The 21,290-nt window shown below is 38.9% G+C and overlaps 1 protein-coding gene across 3 annotated transcripts in view; it reads right to left on the bottom strand.

Annotated features, from left to right (window-relative positions):
- PDE5A (phosphodiesterase 5A) overlaps positions 1–21,290 on the bottom strand; it is a 141,510-nt gene that overhangs the window by 78,943 nt on the left and 41,277 nt on the right. For all 3 annotated transcript variants that reach the window (XR_003606763.2, XM_028087393.2, XM_028087395.2), the window contains exons 4-7: positions 8,198–8,269; positions 6,481–6,570; positions 4,011–4,148; positions 1,887–1,954 (exon numbers count right to left, since the gene is read on the bottom strand). Coding sequence is in view for 2 of the 3 variants with exons in the window: in XM_028087393.2 (XP_027943194.1) it covers positions 1,887–1,954; positions 4,011–4,148; positions 6,481–6,570; positions 8,198–8,269 (368 nt within the window). In the remaining variant the exon portion in view is untranslated. The remainder of the gene's footprint in view (positions 1–1,886; positions 1,955–4,010; positions 4,149–6,480; positions 6,571–8,197; positions 8,270–21,290) is intronic.

Below are 21,290 nucleotides of genomic sequence, written 5' to 3'. Positions count from 1 at the left end.
CCTCTACCCCTCCCCCTGCCTGTGTTCCCTCTCTCGCTGTGTCTCTCTGTCAAATAAATAAAATCTTTAAAAAAAAAAGAAATATACAAAAAAGTTGAAAGTAATATCCTACTCTAGATTCAACAATTTTTAATGTTTTACCGATTTGTTTTATCAACATGTTTGTGTGAATATACTTATTTGTTTAAATATATGAAATTTAAATATATTTACTTATTTATCTTTGGCTGAACCATTTTAAAGTAAGGTGCAGACATTCTAATATTTCATCCTTAAATACACCAGGATGAAATTCCTAAAAATAAAAAGTTTCCTACTAATCACAGTATCTTCTTATTTCCAAAGAAAAGTAACTCCCCATCAACCATCTACTATCCAGTCCGTATTCACATTTCCAATTGTTCTCAAAAACTGTTCACTGATAGTTGTTTTAATGAGAACCCAGCCAAGATTTATGCATTGCGTTTGGCTATTATGTCCAAGATAGTCCTTCCCTCCATTTTGTTCAAGGACACCGATTTTTTTAAAAGACCAGGCCAGTTATCTTATAGAATGTTCTACAGTTTAGATTTGTCAGAGGTTATTTTTAAAGCACCACCACCAAAGAGCTTGGTTACTGAGGACTGTGCTAATTGTAACACCACCCACTAAATGAAATAATGCTCCAATAGGTCAACTTTAGTGAAAAAAATATGAAACTTTAATATCAAATAGGCAAGTTAGGACAATGTTCTATTTCCATGATCATATGAAGCTTTTAGATATAACATCAATAATTAGGGATAAAATAATTTGAGACAAATGATTGTAGGAAGTGAAATAATTTGAAACAGATGAACAATGAAAATTATTTATTTTTGCTAAGGGTGAAAAAGAGAATCTGAAAGAGAACATTTGGTAGTTTACTCTAAATCCTTTCTAAGTTCTTCAAAAAGCACAAATAAAATTGGGGAAATGATATCTCTAACCTCAATCATATCAATACTTTGTATTATCCATGTGATAATTAACAAAAAATTAATACAAATTTTTAAATTACAAAAAACATGACAAAGAAATGAACTGCAATAGAGATCTGGTTTGATTCTAGTCATTGGGTATATGTATTGGTGTGACTGGGTTCATAGGCTTCCTTTTAATTATTAATTAAATCCCCGTGGCTGATTCCAAATCACAGCAGACTCAAAGAGAAGTCTGTTCAGAAGCCTATCAAATTTCCAGTGAGGGTCCAATATGCAGTGAAACATATAACTGCAATACAGACTTATAGATTTTAAATGAGCCAGTTCACAAAAATACCATACCCAGGCCTATACTAATTTGGACACCATTCACTATATAAGCAATTCTCTTATAGGTCAACTGTAGGGGGAAAAAGTCCTGGAACTCTGTCATCAAATAGTAAAGTATTTTTTTACAAATAAAATTACTGATGGTCAGAGGGAAGCAGCCTGTAGCTTCTATGTCTTAAACTAAACAGGTCATACAGTAAACAGTTTAGCCAGCATTACATATACTGGCTTAAACAATGTGGGGGTTATGGGGTGTCAACACCCCACATAGTCCAAAATTTGCATATAACTTTTGTCTCCCCCAAAACTTAACCAATAGCCCACTGTTGACCAGAAGACTTACCGATAACATATATAGTCGATTGACATATATTTTGTATGTTATATGAATTATATACTGTATTCTTACAATAAAGTAGGCTAGAGAAAAGAAAATGTTACTAAGAAAATCATTTAAGGAAGAGAAAATACATCTATAGTAGTGTACTATATTTATAAAAAAAAAATCCATCTCTCAGTGGACCCACATAGTTCCAATCGTGCTGTTCAAGGGTCAGCTTACTTGTGAAAAAGACAGAGAATGAGTTATTTTACCTTGTTAAAGTATCTGATGATTTTTCTAATTCCTCACACTCCATGTGAAACACACTAGAAAAGGAATCCTGAAAACAGAGCGACAACACAGACTGAGAAGTAAGTCTGACAATGTAATGAAATCTATCTAGATATACACACGCAAGTCAGTGGAATTGACGGAAGACACCAATACTTGTGATATTTTTTGAACTTATTCTCAGACTAAACTGACACAAGTACTCACTGCCTGACAGCCTCAAGTCTGCTTCCCACGTTCTTATTGTTTCTGAGACTCACCTGCAAAAATGCTCATTTGCGTATTACTTGGTTTTTGCTTTTCTAGCAGGTGCTAATGAATATCTTAGCTTCAAATTTTCTCCACATTTATTCAAAATCCTCGTGTTTTAGCTTTTATGCATACATTGACTGCTGTTGTTAGATCATTTTAAAAGACATGCAATTCAGTAATATTTTATGAATACTTAATGAAAATAATTGCGAAGATTTTAGCAACATAGAGAAGTACTTTGAAATTACATTAAAAAACAGAATGCATATTCATACCCGTGCTGTATTTACAACTGAATAAAGAATTGGAGGGAAACACAGAAATAAAACAATGATATTAGTTTAATTTGGGGAGGGAAGAACTGAGTACTGTATTTTTCTTGCTTACATTTGGATTTTTGCTCATGTTGCTGAAATAATTTTAATCAAAAAGCTATAATATAAATGAACATCAGGTCACTTGATTCCTAAAATTAAGTTAAAAAGTGAGCAGAATATATAAACGGCATATAACTGAGCTATATATACTTCAAAGCACCAGTGATCCAAGTCGGTTGCTGTCATGATAGATGGTAACTGGTAAAAGCATGAGCCGAATGTTAATTAAAGTGATATTTAAGTTGTCTAAAAAAGGAGTGCCGTACATATAACTTTCAAAAATTAAATGCTAAAGAACAGGTCACAGAGCACAAATTGTAAATTGACTTACTGCATTAATGAATTCTGACCTGAACTTTATAAGGATAGCTACTTGTAATCATCTCCATATTAAAGACTTTATAACTGATTGAAAATATGAAATAATATCTATGAGAATACTGATTACCTTATAGCACAGTAAATTCTCATTTGATAGCCAGTTAATGAGAATTAGACACGCATGCACACACACACAAAATGATTGAGATAATGAGTCATATAGTACAGTCTTACTATCTAAACCAATTTTTAAAATTTTAATATAAGTATTACACATCTTTTATTATTCTACTTTCCAAAAACCCATCAATTCAGATATCATACATGGATTACAACTGACCACACAGTGGTGGGTGATCCCCACTCTCTTTCCTAACCCACCAATGAAGAGCCTTTTCTCAGGGTCTAAAGGAAAAAGAAAATAAACAACGACATCAAAAAGAAATATCCCAGGAACAGTGGTTCATAGGTTAAAAAGGGAAAAAAACTACATAAAGGAAAACTGCCCTAGGCCAGGAGCTCTGATTCTAACCGCAACCTCAACTGGCCTGTCTAGAAGTAACCAGCACTCAATGAGAACACTCCATCTTTCCACACACATCTGTTTCTTTATGTTACACAGCAATGGATTGAAATCTACCAATTAGAACAGTTAGTGGTTTTCCATTGTTGGTAAAGGATTTAGGACTAATAGGCACCTTTAATAATACTGCCTCTATTGGGCCATGCCTTTTGGTTTCTAAACAATTTCTGATAAAAAGAAAATTTTTCCCCAACCCATTCAGAATGGAGGTCTACTTGCTCAGAGCAACCAGGGCACCACTATTCCTGACCACAAAAGGTGTGCATACTGTAATGACAGTGTATTTCTCCATCAAGGAAGTGTAGCCATTGACAAAAACAGCACACAGACAGTCCCAAGGTAACCACTCAGTGGAGGGACACAAAGGTGAAAGGGTGCTTTGAAGGCATCCTCCAACCTCACCTCTACCCCCTTTCAACTAGAACAGCTCATACTCTGATTGGCTTTGCATACACAACCATATACAGTTGGGGTTCAGAGAGATCTGAGGCTAACATGAGGTTTAAAAGCAGCACTTTAAGGAATATAATTTCTGTCTTTCTAAAAATAAAAAAGTCATACTCTGTACTCACGGAGCAATCTTCATCCACTATGAAAATGGTGCATTTCTGCACCTGCATGAAAGAGATAATAGTGGCAGCTATTTTCTTTAGAATTACTTCTAATGATTGTTGTTCTTCAAAAATTAAGCTAGCAAGGTCAAGCAGCACCTAGACAGGAAAATTTAGAGCTTATTACTTAATAATTATCTGCAATTATTAAAGCAATACAATGACTTATATAGTTTATAAGTTATTTATTTATAATCTAACAAGTTACAACCAAGTTTGCATTCAAGTATTAAATATATAAGTCTCTGTTTACCAAGAGAGCTTCCGTATTGACTGTTAGTACAACGGTTACAATCAGACTCTAAAACCAGAGTCATCAGTTTTGAATCCTGCCTTCCCTTCCTGCGAGCTTTGTGATGTAGGGCCAGTTCCTTAAAAATGGGGATAACAGTAAAAGTAATGCCAAATCACAGGACTATTGTGAGGACTAAATAAGCAAACATTTATAAAGCATTTTGAACAGCATCTGATACATAAAACACACTGACGTTGCTGTTGTTCCCAACTTCTGAGATCAACATTTATCAGCATTTTCACATAGCACAGTAAATATTGTCCAAAACAGACAAAGTTTTAAGAGCTTCTTTTGTGTTTTTCCTGGTAATTTCACTTTCCTTTGAATTCCACAGAATTTCTTCTAATCTTACAAAAATATTTGTGTGATGAGGAGGAAGAAAGGGTATCACAGAAAATTGACTGGAGGAGATACTATCTTAGCTGAGGCCTGAGAGATAAGCAGGAATCGTTCAGGTAAAGTGCAAAAGGGAAATATTTCAGTCAAAAACAACTGAATTGAGAGACGGTAGCAGACTGCATGTTTTGATCAAGTTTTAAGAATCTAGAGTGTAAAGAGGAGAGCTGGGGAGATGAGATGGCAGAGTCAAGTGGAGAAAGAACCTCAAAAGCCCTGTGTGTCTTTAGAGGCAGCTTGGGCTGTGATGGACTGCAGGAAGAAAGTGGTAGGCTTGCAGCTATGTTTATAAAAACGGGGACTGGATTAATGGGTGGCAAGAATGGAGTAGGGAGAACAGTTAGGAAGATACTGCAGTCAAAGGCAATGGAAGATCCAATATCTTATTAACACAAGTTCTAGAAAGAGAAAATGGGAGGACGGGAGAGAGGGATTATCAAAGAAATAATGAAAAAGAATTATATAAAATGGAAGAGCTTAAGTCTCCAGATGGAAAGGGATGACCAGTTACCAGCATGATGAATGAAAAAAAAGAGTCATCCTATAAAATTAAGTTATAAAAGCAGAGAAACGATCTGAAAAGCTTATAAGCAAAAACAAAAAAAACAAAAGATAACATCTACACAGAGCCAAGAATCAGAACAACATGGATGCTAGTCAGAAGATAAAGCACCGCTTTAAATTCTGAGAAACTGATTTTTCAATTTGGAATTTTATACCCAGTCAAAGTGGTAGGATGGTACAATAGGCATTTTCATGCTATGCAAGGACTCAGAAAGTTTACCTGATCAATATTCTTTCTCAAGTAATTATTTGAGAATGTGCTGCAGTAAAATAAGGGCATAAACTGAGAAAGAAGGAGTTATGGGATCCAGTGGATAACCAATGGAGTCCTTCTGAGAAAGCAGTGAAGGAAAATTCTATGATGACATCTATGCAGCAGGCATGGGGAGAAACAGCTTAGCTTGGAAGAGAAACAACAGAGAACCTCAATTTGGAGGTCTCCAAGAAAAAGAACTCAACAGAATGCCTAAATAATGGGGAGTCTGGGGGAAAAACCAACAGTATAAGGCTACACTAGAGCAAACAGTTCAAGGGGAAAAAAAAGAATGGAATTCAGAAACATCAGGAAAAACTAGAAGTCGTATAACAAATGTAATATGAACAACATTTACATAGTCATGGTTCTTATAAACACTTTATTTTAAATGACAACTCTAGAATTAAACTAGACAAAGCTTACTAAAAGCTAACCATGGTTGTAGAACAATATATATGTTATTGTCGTGGGCAACAGAAAAGTCCAGATGGGAAAAGCAAGGGTAAGGAGTAGCAGTTGGGAAGGAAAGATCCTCATTTTACAAAGCATGGAGTTATGAGATGATGTCTCTAGTTGACAAAGCAAGAACTGAAAGCCTTATTTAACATGATGAACGCAGTCCATTCAGTAACTTAAAACAGACATAATTATATTGGTAGGAAAAAGATAATGGCAAGTAAAGAGTGGTATAAATCAAATAACTCCACATCTGTTAAGTTAATAAATGATACATTTATTATCATGATACATATATACATGATACAGCAACAGAGCATGGAAAATAGGAAATGGAAATAATTATTAAAAGATACAGCTAAAATATTAACTGGATTTTTTAATCATACACATATATTACTTGGATAAAAATTTAACAACGAAAGGAACAATTTCTATACTCTCTCTTTAATAATCAGACTTGCCTGATTTCTCTTGTTCTCCAGCAGTGAAGTCTCATAGAGTTGAGCATTATGAAGAACAATACCACAAAATGCCAAATAAGCAGCAAAGTCCTAAAAAAGGGGTAAGATAACAGCCAGATTAAGAGCTGTCTACAAAAGGGTCTTATAGTGCCTGAAACAATGAAAGGCACTCAGAAGTGTTTACAGTTGAAACAAATATTAGAAAGCCAAAGGGGACATGTTAATTCTGCAGGAAATTAAGAATGAATGCAAAGCAAGTGTTAGCAAGTAGCACAACAAATAGATGACAAGTACGAACAGTCTCCTTCAGTCATACCTTAGTTACAAATTAACAAGGAGACTAGGGAAGGAAGTAGGACACAGATCTCTTTATATCATTTGAAATTGAAATTCACCCTATGCAAAATTTGGTGTAGTCTCTGAATGATCTTAGCAGTTGGATCTGTGCTGAAACTACATAAATAGCTTGTGACTCATTACTGGGGCAAGCGAAAGCTAACACACTTGAGAATACTGGCAATAGTCTCACATAAAGTTGTATAAAATATTAGCTTAAATATGTTTTAACATGGATCTGTCATCCTCATTATACTATTCTAAGGTGATATGCTCACAGTTATATTAATTATTGATTAAAGTAAGTCTTTCCATGGCAAACTTTATTCACAATCATAGATTTATTTTGCCAAGAGATGATACAGCCTAAGAACGCAAATCTTTTGAGAGGGGTTTACATTAATGGACTATAAACAAATGATGGACTATAAAGCCAATCTAGAACCATGTTCCCCACCAAATATTCTCAGGTGTCATGAACAGAATAGGAGACTAGATGTCTAGAACACTGATTCAAAAAGGTACTTGCTAAGTTCTGAAGCAGTTAAGACATGGGGACCCACACAAGTGCCAATACAGCCTACACCATGGAGACCAAAAATAACTCTGTCCTGTTTGAATGTCTTTCAAAAGCTCCTACTAATTTTCAGGGGAGTGACTTAAATAGCAACAGGCTTGAATACGAAGAATTCATTGGGTTCCATGATATACATATAGTTACACATTCAAGAAGAGAAATAATAAGACCTACTGACAGAATGAAGTTATAAACAGGTTTAGGGGCTTCTGTCCTTACACAGAAAGCATGTCGATGTGGTGTATGTGATGTATTCCTTCAGCGTTGGTTGAGAAGAGTAATAAAATAATGCTGACTGCTGCTCTTTCTGAAGCTAAATTAACATTACCCGGCTTGAACTCACACCCTGGTGACCCACCATCTGAGTGCAAAGCTTATAAAACATTCTGAAATTTGCTTCACCAGGAGGCAACTCCAATTTTTAGCCAACCTGGAGTGCAGAACTTGGAGCAGTGCTTCAAGGGTTTTTACTCAGGGTTGAATTTCTTTATAGCAGTGATGAAAGGTAAATAGGATAGTTAAAATACCGTGTCACCCTCGGGATGGCCCCAACATGCACACAACCCTGGGGGAGGCTTGGCAGCACAGTGAGGAGGGAGTTGGGGGGCTTCTACCACTAGTACTCCAAAGTCAGCACTGTACTTCACGATAGGAAAAAGACACTTTTGAACATTTCAGATAATTTTAAAGCATAATGGTTTTTGCAATCAACAATTTCAGGAACAGCTAATTCTAGAGGTCTATACACTATAAGGAAAACATATCTTCCTAAATTGAGGTCACATCAGATGTAAGTTTTGGTACCTTTTCATCTTTTTCAGTAAATGTCCCACCATTTCCCGATTTCTTGTTGATGGCCTGGGCTACACCAACAACCTGGATTAGGAGAAAAATGTGGTAGCTTCATTGGCTGTCATTATTTCACCAAAATATGTTTATAAAGGAATTTCTATGTGTGCTTAAAAATAACAATAAGCTGTGAAACCAAAACAAAACCGCTCAGCATCTGAACTAGTTCTCTAGCATACATCCTTTTTTGCTCCTAAGAATTCGAATGTTGTCAACTTCTTGGGTTCCACTATTTTTGGTTCTGTGATTTCACCCTGCATTGTGAGAAAAGTTATTGGCAATCACATGGTAAGTGAATATTTCTCAGGGTTTTTGGATACAAAATAAACCATCAATTTCTATCACGTTCAAATTAAATCTATGATAAACATTTTACAGTGGCTTTAAATTTATTATTTCAAATGGGCTAAAATGATGCTCTTTTACTAAAAATGAAACAGGACCCAGTGCCCAATTAGAGTGGAAAATGATTCCTAATGTAGTGGGGGTAGTCCAGTGTCTTTTGAAACCTCTGACGTTAAAAATTATTTTACCTTCTGGAGCACTGGGTGTTATACGCAATGAATCATAGAACACTACTTCAAAAACTAATGATGTACTGTATGGTGACTAACATAACATAATAAAATAAAATTTAAAAAATTAATTAAATTATTTTACCTTCAATAGATTTGATTTTGGAAAAGAAGTTTTTCTTGAAAAACCAAAACAGGAATTAGCAGGCTGAGTCTTACTTCAAATAGATCAAAGATAAACTATATCTTGAGAAGACTGAACTAAAACTCTGGCAATAGGTTTTAAGTTTCCTCAAAAGGTTTAGCAATACTGTTAAGAACTTTCTCATCTTTCTGTATGTTACTTACCTGTTTAGTTCCAATTTCAGTTGGAATTTGGTTTGATTTGGATTGAAATTCCAATTTCAGTGTTTTAAAGACCTTCAAAACTTACCTTTTCCCCTCTTTCCTCTTATAAATTCTACTCTCTCCCTTTCTGTGATTTAACATCAGTGGAATAAGCTATTATCCCCTAACTGGTTACACTTTAGGAATATAAAGTCCTTCGTTTTGTGTGTATGGCTCATCCCTTTTTTCTTAGCTCCTTCTAAGTTCCTTGGCTCTAAGAATAGGGTATAAAATTCCCTCCTAGGATAGCAGAAAAGGAAGGGGAGGGAAATGGATTCTTGCCTGATGTAGTTTTCTGGTCTTCTTAACACCTTTCCTCCATGCCCCATGGAGAGTAAAGAGATGTTTAAAAAAAAAAAAAAAGCGAATTCTCCAATTATCTTGTACCTTTATAATTGTCCTTAGTTCAGCATTCCCTTATTTTTGTACACTCTTTAGCTCTTGAAAATGGCTAACAGATTTCTAGATGCTCCAATCTCACAGACTAAATGCATACAAAAACTTTTGTCTAAGTTAAAAAACGTCTGGATTGCAGATAACCATGTTCACTTGAGTATAACTGAAAGGAGGCACCTGAGGGTCACTGGGGTCTGATATACAGTGGTACCAGCATAACTTGGTTATTTCAAGTGTTCATTCATTCACCCAACAGATACTGAGGTGCCTATATGTACTGAGGAGTGATAAAAACTGGGAGACAGACTACTCTGAAGGAGCTCAGAGTCAAGAACAGGTGATACCTAAACATACACTTAAAGCCCATGGGATGATCAGTTTGATGGTTCAGATGCCCACAAACTGCTAAGAGTACAGAAGGGGGCACATAATATGGGTCAAAGAGGCAACTTCTCAGAAATGATAACATTTGAGTTTCTATTTGTCTTTAATAAATGGTTTTATAAAAGAAAGACTTAAATTTTAAATCTTCAATTTAAGGAAGATAAGTTTACAAACAGATAAAAAGACACTGATGCAAACCTTCTCAGATAATTACACAGTATAAAGAAGTATGTATCGATGTGCTCTCGTACATGGAGCCATGTGAGGCAAGTGTTGGGCAAGAAAGTGAAGAGAAAGTTCCAGGTCATTCAAAAATATAGACACAAAAAGCTAGCTGTTTATTAAATGGTAACCAATCAAACTGTATTAGCATTTTAGTCTATCCTGACATCACCATAAATTGACAGTGGGATGACAGTTAATTTCAAAGTCTTAAAAGAAAAGAGGAGAATCACTGCATTATGTATTTCCTGAAATCAAGACTAGTAAAAGTGGTAACGATGGTCAGTTTGGATCACCAGAGTCCCTTGAGAATGAGGGCTGAGCCGGTGTGGGCCCAACAGCGCACCGTGGTCCCAAGGCTGCAGGCTACAGATGCCCTGATATTCGGACTGCTAGGGGTGGGAGGGGAGGGCTGGGAGAAGGGGGGGAAATGTTTTAGAGGTGGGTCAGTAAGCAGAACCAAAGCATGGCCTGCTCCCAGGGGGTCGGCAGCTACTTCATTTAAGAAGAGCACTTCAAACAAGGCTTCTTCTTCTACACTGGGATGATCCCTTCAGCTCTCCCTTTATTAAAACTTGCATGCCAATTTCAACTTCGGTTTCAATCTGCGTGTTTGACACTCAAGACCATTTATATGGTAGGCATTTTTCTAACTATGGGCTGAAAAGTTTTCCTTCTGGTTAAAAGAACAATGTCCTTGAAACCATACTAAATATCAGCCATTATTCACAATTTTCAACCAACCCAACAGTGTTCACACAGTTCAATAACAATTTTCCATTCTGGAATTTCTTTCTTTTTTTCTTTTAAGATTTTATTTATTTATTAGAGGGAGAGAGATTGAGAGCACGAGTGGGAAGAGGGGCAGAGGGAGAAGCAGACTCCCTGTGGAGCAGGGAGCCCGATGCAGGACTCGATCCCAGGACACTGGGATCATGACCTGAGCTGAAGGCAGACGCTTAACCAACAGGGCCCGATGCGAGACTCAATCCCAGGACCCTGGGATCATGAACTGAGCTGAAGGCAGACGTTTAACCAACTGGGCCCGATGCAGGACTCGATCCCAGGACCCTGGGATCATGACCTGAGCTGAAGGCAGACACTTAACCAACTGGGCCACCCAGGCCCATGGAATTTCTATCAGATTCATTTTTCAAACCTGCCTATTCCTCCTTCTCCTCCTTCTTTTTCTGTTTTTAGAGAGAGAGAGTGTGTGAGCCGGGGGGTAGGAGGGGAAGGGCAGAGGAAGAGAGAGAATCTTAAGCAGACTCCATGCTGAGTCCAGAGAATAAGGCAGGGCTCAATCTTACCACCCTGAGATCATAACCTGAGCCGACATCAAGAGTCAGAGGCTCAAATGACTGAGCCACCCAGGCACCCTCCTCCTTTTCCTATAAATACTAGTACCTGATGTCCTTCATCTCTTTGAACATACTTAATTTTGCCTGTAAGTTCATCTTTAGCAGGGACTGTTTTCCACGGGAGCCCCGTGTTCCCTGAGTCATGAAGTGTCTGTGCGCAGTGACTTCCTGTTTGTCTTGGCACTGTCCTGGGGGTGTGAATTTGAACCCCATACCTACGTATGGCACAGTCTTGTGCTCTTAAAGTTCACAGGTATCTCCTCTTTCTCTCACAACAGTAGTCAGGAGGCAAGCTTCCTTGAGGCTTCTCCTGGCTGCTGGTGCAGTTTGCTAGGCCCAGTTTCATGAATGAAACCATCATTCATCTAGGCTTCACCTCCCTGCCTCCCCCCTCCCCCCCACCAGAGTGGATGCATCCTCTAGTCTGCAGATGCTATCCCCAGACATTCATCTCCCTCCTGAATCTCAGACCTCCGTGAGCCCCTCTGGCCAGTACTCCATGCTCACATCTCTTATCTCGGGTTCCCCTCTGTTTCTGATACCTGGCGTTTTTCCCTTTCTTGAGCTCATCTGCAATTTGTAAAATTGTTTTTGGTGAAATTTTATCTTCTACTTTTTTGCAGAATTGTGGAGGGGGATTCTTCTGCATCTGTACAGTCTGGCAAACTGACAAGAAGTCTTAAACAAGACTTTAAAACAAGGCTTTAAAACCTACTTTGTACCTCATGAACATCAGATCTTTACTATATTTGAATTTTTTCCTCCTAACATTAGAGCAAGATATTTACTTTTATTTATTTATTTTAATGTTTTATTTATTTAATCATGAGAGTCAGAGAGAGAGAGAGAGAGAGACAGAGGCATAGGGAGAAGCAGGCTCCCCGCCTAGCAGGGAGCCCGATGCGGGACTCGATCCCAGGACCCTGGGATCATGACCTGAGCCGAAGGCAGACGCTTAACCATCTGAGCCACCCAGGTGCCCAAGATATTTACTTTTAGGCAATGTCATGGAATGAGGATTTCCAATGATGGCTTTTTCATCCTTTCTGGTAACCAATTATTTCTCTAACAATTTTACAGATTTCAGATATTAAAGGTTAATTTGTTTAAGAGATGATTAATTAAATATAATTGGTATTTTAAAAAATAGGCAAGTTCTTCTGAGAAAGTTATTAGACCAAGAAAATATATCTAATACGTACACGTGCCTCTATCCCCAGATGGGTGACATTTTAAAAACAGCACTGAGAAAAACAACAGGTAAAAACAGGACAGAAGGCATAGTGTCTGTCCAAGGTCACACAATTCAGTAAAAGACCAAAAAGAGTTTAATTCTCTGAATTTCAAGGATCCTAAGCAAAACTAGCACCCTCTGCCCTCCTTGCCTTGATTTCCTTCCTCTGCCTATTGTTCCTTTAAACAAATTAGCTCTTTGTCTTCAAAGTAACGGCTAACCCTAGGTTTTTTTAAATGTTAGTTTTGAAAGGCAGCTTTGATGGCAAGTGTATGTCAGACTTCATATCTGAGAGGCAAAGCGCCTGCAAGTATTAGCTTCCACATGAGAAAGCCCAATCGTGCGACCTACCTGCTAGCTACCTGGACCCTCAAACGCCTCTACTCCATGCTATTTTCTTAAGCACAAAGAAGCTTCAGTTTTCTATTTTACTGGCACTTTCCACAGCATAAATAGATATTATGTCCTCACAGGGTCAAGTGTTCTTTTAGGAATGCAAAGGGCAAGACTTGACTCTCACTGACTGAACAGTGTGGAATGTGACAGCTGGTCAATTCAGGGGCAACTGATCATTGCCACAGCGAGCAATTTCTTCTTCAATTAGCAGCTGCCCCAGACGCTTACTGAGGCCATACATCAATCTCAATACACTTCCTCATTCCCGATTCCAGGGGATACTCAGCATGGAGGCTAAAAGCAAGGGAGGACAGGAACAGACTCTACAAATCTCAGCTATCCCTCTCTCCCATCCGAGGACTGTCTCGATCTATAACTGAGCCGAAATCTTACTTCACCAAGAAAATGAGAATTTAATATATACAGGAGCCGGTGGAGAAGTTTCCCCAGTGCTCTTTTCAAACTTTCCCGTGACTCGGTCATTTATTCAACAAAAAATGTGTTATCATGTATCATTGTTCTAAGCAATGAAGACCCACAGTGAACAAGACAATTGGAAATCCATGTCCTCATGGCCTGACATTCTAGTCAGAGTGTTAGGCCTGGAAGAGAACCCCACCCCTACACCACCTTCTCCTCCCATTTCACAAGTAAGCAAACTGTAAGTGACAGGGTTGGTATGACCAATCAGGGCTTTCTCACCTCTCTTCCAAATCCTAGGCAATTATCAAAGTATGGCCATAGTCCATATAGTGGGTGAAATAGTGTCCCGGCAAAGATGTCCTCATCCTAATCACTGGAACCTGTGAGAATGTTACCTTAAATGGCAAAAGGGAACTTTCCAGATGCAATTAACTTAAGGATCTGGAGATGGGGAGATTATCCCGAACCATCTGGGTGGGTCCAACTGTAATCCTAAGAATCCTTATAAGGGAAAGCAAGAGGAGGCAACAGAGTCAGAGATTTGAAGATGCTTTGCTGCAGGTTTTGAAAGAGAAAGGGCCAGGCCAACGGATGTGGGCAGCCTCTAGAAGCTGGAAAAGGCAAGAGAACAGATTCTTCCCTTGAGACGCCACATAGGAACACAGCCCTGCTGACACCTTGATTTTAGCCCAGTGAGAACTATTTTAGACTCTGGCATCCAAAACTATAAGATAATACATCTGTGTTGTTTTAAGCCACTATACTTCTGGTAGTTTTTTCCAGAGGCAATAAGAAACATACATTCTGTTAGAATCATCCTCCATTCCCTTTTCACTTTTCCTCACCCCATACTGTATCTTGTGTTTCATCATCTAAATCTTCACTTTCTTTGAAAGCCCTGACATCTCATTGCTAACTGTTTCTCTGCCTTCCGTTGACCTTTGACACTTACGCCAAATTTATCTTCTTGGGACACTGCTTTGCACATACAAATTACTTCTTTACTCAAAACATTTTAATGTTCCATCCATCTACAGGATAAAAATTGATGACCGATTCCACATCCCCAACTTGAACTAAGATCACTTCAATGGGTCTCTAAATTAGAATGCTACAATGACCTTGTTCACATCATTCCTTGAAATATTACCTTCCCCTTTGTCTCTTGAGGCTGAGTCTAGAAAAAGCTTCCTTTCAAACCCCCTGAAATTCTGTGTAGCAGTTGGGTGTGCCATGCATTTCACAATGAGGTATTCTCATTTTTAACCTCATTTCCTCTACTCTCATCCTGGCTCTCCAGCTAGATTGTCTTCTAAGGACATGATTTGTATCTATGCCTTATTGTAGCATCAGTACTTTGCTTTGTCCTGAATGCACTCAATGCTTGATAGATATTTGCTGTCAACGATAATGGGAGAAGAGAGAGGGATCAAATATTTTTTAGGGTGATGTACTCACCCGACAATTCACATTCGAATAATAGTTAATTATATCTGCCCATTTTCTTTCTCTGCCATTTGTTGGATATTAAGTGGTCTCTCCACATCTGGTAACTTTATGTGGCAGTAAGAAGTTTATGCTCTTAATAAGCCTTTGGTTATGGAGCTGTAACTTAAGAGTCTAGAAGGACTTTGGGACAGTGGGAAAGAAAAGCTTAAGATTGATTGTTTTAACATTTTAAAAATAAGGAAAATCACAGAGAATAAGATAGTAGACATCAGTATCTCTGTCATGTAGAACAGTGGCAGTGTGCGCTTGTTCAACACGGTTTGTTGGGCCTCACACCTCCCCTCCCCATGCCCCACCCCCAGCTTCAGATTCAGCAGATTTGGGTTGGGGCCTGAGAATTTGTATCTCTCAGAGCTCTCAGGTGATACCACAGGCTGCCAGTCCAGAGACAAAAGACACTTTGAGAACCACTGAAAAAGAACTGCTAAGTGTTAATATTTGGGGATATTTCCTTTTTTTTAAATTAAATTAAGAAAATTAAGTTGGACTTTCTCCTTCCAGGCCCGTTCTTCTTCCTCCTGCCCTTCCTCCCCAGAGGCAACCTCTAGCATTGCATTCTTTTTTTTTTTATGATTTTATTTATTTATTTGTCAGACAGAGAGTGAACACAAGCCGGAGGAGTGGCAGGGAGAGGGCAGAGGGAGAAGCAGGCTCCCCGCTGAGCAAGGAGCCCAATGTGGGGCTCGATCCCAGGACCCTGGGATCATGACCTGAGCCGAAGGCAGATGCTTAACCGACTGAGCCACCCAGGCGTCCCTAGCAATGCATTCTTAAGAAATATATGAATCTATAAACAACACATGGTACTTTCATCTTTCAAAAAGGTGACTCAAATAAAATCATGTAATATGCATAATTTTGCAACTCGTTGTATTCAATGTTGTTTTTCAATCAATTTCTATAGATCCGGTTCATTCATTTTATATATAATGTTGTATTGTATACCAAATTTTGTTCACCTAATCCCCAAATGACGGATGTTTGGGTTGTTTGCAATGTTTTGCTGTTATAATAAAACCATCTACAATGAACATTTCTATTGTACACATATACAAGAGCTTCTTTGGGGAAATCTTCAGAGGGATTACAGAAGTTATACCTTTACCAGCAATGCTTAAGTGTTTTTACTAACCTCAGATTCTAACCAGCACCCAGTATTATCAGACTTTTAAATCTTTGTCCATCCAATGGCCATAAAACTGTATCTCACTGTTACTTTAATTTGCATCTTCCTGATTACTAGAGAAAATGAACAGCTTTTTAATTTGTAATTGTCTATACTGGTTCTCTTCTGTGTTGCCTATGTGTATTTTTTGCCAATTTTGACCATTTTGTTGTTGTTGTTTGGCTTTTATTAATAAATTTGAGAATCAAGGGTTGATTTTTGAAGTTTGGTAAGACTGACTTTATTTGGTAGTGATCCATTTTATCCATTTATATGTATAAGCACCACCATGCCTACTATTTCTCTCAAGAGGTGTTTACGGATCTTCTGAGGTTACAGACAACACAAGTAGAAATACAGGAGAAGTGGATGCTTTTAGTTTATTCTCATGGCCTGGGAGACTAGGAAGAGGCAGCCAAGTTGAAAAGAAGCTTCGAGGAAGCTGCAAGATGTAAACAGCAACGCCCTAGGACAGCTGGCATCAGAAATACATGTTTAGAGTCCCGGGATCGAGTCCCACATCGGGCTCCCTGCTTGGTGAGGAGCCTGCTTCTCCCTCTGTCCCTCCCCCCTCTCATGTACTCTCTCTCTCTCTCATTCTCGCGCTCTCAAATAAATAAATAAATCTTTAAAAAAAAATACATGTTTAATGGCCAACATCTCTAAGATAGTTAATAAATCTATTCCTGGCCAAAAAAAAAAAAAAATTCATAATGCTAACAAGTCTGCCATTTAAAAAAGGGAGAAGGAAGGGCTTGTTGTATGACAGGTGCTTTGTATCTGTTAATTCATTTAGCCTTTGGCACAACCCTTTCAGATAGATATTACAATTCTTATTTCATCACAGAGGCAGCGGACGTCCAGAAAAGTTAAATAGTCCATGAATGCGCAGACACAGATGCTCTGCAGGTCTGATCCCAAACCTCTGTTCTTTCTACTACTCCCCCCTAGGGGGAAAGTGACACCTTCACTAGTATAAAATACAGATTTTTAAGCACTTATTCTTTAAAGGAATCATGAAGACCAAGGATTTTCCAGTTTTGCCAAAGGCTGTATTCAAATCCCATACATACGCCTATCTTGTTAATTCATATTTTTATCAAAAAGAATGGAACAATTTCAAAATTATAACTTTTAAGAAACAGAGACAAATCCAAAATGGCAGCTAACAGTTGTTTTTACTTCCATTATAAATCTCATGACACGTCTTTATATCCAAGAATCTCTTATGCAACAAAAAAAGATCCTATGTTTCAGGGATTTATAATACACTCTCAAAAATAAGTAGAATTAAAAAAAAACAGAATTAATCTATGGCAACAGAAATCAGAACAGTGTCACCTAAATTTTGTGGGATACCTTAATTGGGGTATTAGTTACACAGATGTATATACATTTGTCAAAACTCTTCAAATTGGACATTCTGATCCATGTACTTCACTGCATACAAAGTTTAACTCAGTTTTCAAAAAGTATGTTCAAAAGTCTTAAAAGTAAACTTATAATTGCTGATGGTATATGCAAGTGATGGTCCACATACCGAGTTCCCAGCTGTCCTGGTAATGGTGAAGCAGGCAGAGGTTCTGACCATTTGCTCTGTGCTATTAGGCAGGATGGATGATCCCCAGATAGGGCCAGGACAAATCCAGCCTCTGGGGGTCAGTAGCAGTCCTGCCCGAGGAACATCCAGGGGGAGTGGTGCCAACCCGAGACTGGGTTCCTTCCAGACAAGGGGATGCTGGGCATAATTCTTGATCCTGATGTTTATTCTCATCTCTTCGCACACAAAAAAATTCCTCTTCCCTGCCAAATACTAAACTCTCTGCCTCACTAGCTTTTAAGCAATGAGGTGAAGGTCCTAAATCTGGAACCATAGGAACCTTTTGCCTTCTTGTGAGACCTCTCTGTCCCTCGGGATAGAGAGATTCAGTCCTGAGACAGCAGTACGGGGCCATTGTGCAAAGTCGTCTTCCATGCCCTTTAAAAACATGCCAGAGACACAAAGGTTACATAGCAGAAAAGAGCCTGCTGTCTTTCCCACGGCAGGGTACGCTGAGCATTTACTGTCATTTAACTTTTCCATTCCTCCATGTGTCTGGCCTCGCAGCACTCTATAAAGGGAGGGAACAGACATTTTTTTGAACCTTCACTAGGTGAAGAGCTCTGTGGTGGGCACTGTCACATTCTTTGCCTCACTAGGGCCTTTAAAACAACCCTGTGTGTTTGCCTTTCATGTTGAAACTTTACAGATGAGTCACCTACGGCACAGAGAGGTGAAGAAACTTGCTCAAGGAATCGTAAGCAAGCACGCAAGACTAAGTCATTTTTGCTACAAATTCAGAGCTCTCTCTTTCAAACGGCCTTTGCTTAATTGGGACTAAGTCCAAAAGAGAAAAAAAAATTATATACTCAATATATATTATATAATTGTACTTTGTATCAGAATAAACCTACCACTGTTTGTGCCCACCTTTACACATGACGTTGCCAAAAATGACTTCAGAGCCTTGGATCTATTTAATAACTAAGATTTATTTTCAGGGCGGTGTTCTGCATTCTGCCAGGTGCTGGCCTGCAAAGCCCAGGCTTACCCCTGGATGGTGTTGTTGGATTTGGACTCTGTTAAACCAGGATCGAGTCTGTTCCAGCACTGCCTGTGCTTATAACAGGTCCCTGTCTCTACAGCTTGGTAAGATGCTGGGCTCATAAAGCTTCCTGATAATTATGGGCTAAAGTGGCGTATGCATAATGTGCACTAAATACAAACAGAAGGTAAATAACTCAGCAGAAGAGGCAAAAGGCAAGTTTCGTGCATCAAAACACTAAGTAGGCTGAATCTCACTTACAAACTAGAGCTGGCATCAAAGATTTTGAGAGAACACCTTCATCAGAGCCGAACTGAGTGTTCAGGGCAGTGCTCCCACCTGTACCGGTCTAGCAAAGCACCTCAAGTCCATGAGAAGTTAGATATCCATATCATGAGAAGCTCAAGAGGGGTGAAAAAAGTGTATGTGCATATTTATCGTCTTTTTTTTTTTTTTACATCCGGCAAATCCTTCACATAGAGAATACAGTCTATTATGTCATCATAGCCAGAACATAATTTTATCTCTAAGTGTTTTCTTCTTCAAATGGAAGATGTGCCCGAGAAGGTAATCATATATGAAAGCTCAGATGCAGACATCTGTCTCACTAGCAAAACTCCGAACTGCAGGTGTTACCTGCAATAAAGACATGTCCTCCTCCACACAGCTGTGCCAGATAATACATGAAGAAATTGATAGTATTTGGAATCATTGTTTGCAACTCTGTATTTTATTATTATATTATTCCAGTCCATAATTGGCATTTTAAAAACTAAAATAGTAAAAGAGTTGGTTGGTAGCTTTTCAGGTACAACCATTAATAAAGATGAAAGAAGGTAATTACTTCATGGTAAGAAAAATGCAGCCTGAGAACAAAGACGATGTGGGTCTAAATACCAGCTCTGCCACTTAGAAGATAATATAATATTGGGAAATTTCCTGTACTTGACCAAGTCCATATTTCCTCATCTTAAATGGGGATGAGAGGCCAGGGTGGCTCAGTCGTTAAGCGTCTGCCTTCGGCTCAGGTCATGATCCCAGGGTCCTGGGACGGAGTCCCGCAGCAGGCTCCCTGCTCAGCGGGGAGCCTGCTTCTCCTTCTCGCTCTGCCTCCCACCTGCCCCCCACTTGTGCATTCTCTCTCAAATAAATAAAATCTTTAAAAATAAAATAAAATGGGGATGATAATATCAACAAAAAGTATTATTACTGATATCTAAGAATGTTAGCATGACGCTCCCAGCCCTACTGCTATTTAACATACAGCCTTGATTAAATTTCTACTCGAGATCCCTTAACTTGTCAATCTATTTTGGATACCATGCTTCAAGATGGCAAAGACAAACTAGTGCAAAAGAAGTTCTTGGGTACACTAGATTATTGCATACCATAAATGCAATTTAAACGTGACCAGCTCTGTGAAGCATTCTTGTCTCACCTTGCTCTCATGGAGGGTACAGTCTAGTGAGGAGAAAGAGAAATACTCCAGTAAGTTAATATGTAGTGTGCCAGATGGTGATTAAGAGCTTACATGTTATGGAGAAAACGGAGCAGGGATGGAAGTAATGGCTGAAATTCAATAAGGATGGCTTAAGAAGAGTCTCGCTGAGATGTCATTTGAGTAAAAGCCCAAGGGAGATGAGAGAGTAAACCATGTGAACAACTAGGGTGGGCGGGGAGGGGGCGGAGGGAAAGACACTTCTAGACAGAGTGAACAGCAAGTACAAAGGCTCTGGGGCTGGAGCTTACCTGATGTACTGAGAAACGGCAAGACTGCCAGTGTGCCGGAGAGCACAGGGGTGGAATAATAGGAGGTGAGATCAGTGGGGCACCAGGAACCAGACCGTGTGGCACCTTTCTTATGGGATGAAGTGGTAGGAGAGGGCTCTGAACAGGGGCGTAATGAGATCTAACGAGTTTTATAAAATTTGTGTTCAGAATAGACTATAGGGAGTTAAAGGCTTGAAGCAGGGACACTAGCTAGGGGGTTACTATATAGTAACTCAGGTGCTACATCCCAGTGGCTTGAACCACAGTGGTGGCAGTACAGGGAGAGCAGTGACTGAAGGGAAAGCCAACAGTATTTACTGATGAATTAGAGATCTCCTCTGCGAGAAAGAAATAAGGTGGAGATGGCTTCACGGAATTTAGTGTGAAGAGCTGGAATGAGAGAAGTTGCTAAGTGTGGTGGAGATGAACACGGAGCAGGTCTGGTGGGAGGGAAGATCAGGAGCTTGGTGTCCGATATGTTAAGTGCAAGAGGCCCGTTAGACATACAGAGGTAGAGAAGTAAGCAGCTGAACAGAAGAGTTTAAATTGAAGAAATGGTTCAGTTGCAATCTAAGTCTGGTTGGCATCTAAATGGTACTTAAAGCCATGAAGGTAGATAAAATCACGAAAAGTGTGCATTTAGTTAGAGACAACGGTGCAGGGCTGAGCCGCGTAGCACCGCTGCGTTGAGTGGGCACCAG

The sequence above is a fragment of the Eumetopias jubatus genome, unplaced genomic scaffold, assembly GCF_037043125.1.
Source record: "Eumetopias jubatus isolate StellerSeaLion01/CBP00866 unplaced genomic scaffold, mEumJub1_p1.0 scaffold_2, whole genome shotgun sequence".
NCBI classification, from domain to species: domain Eukaryota; kingdom Metazoa; phylum Chordata; class Mammalia; order Carnivora; family Otariidae; genus Eumetopias; species Eumetopias jubatus.
Note: the sequence above shows the minus strand (reverse complement) of the source record. Positions and strands in the feature narration are given on the sequence as shown.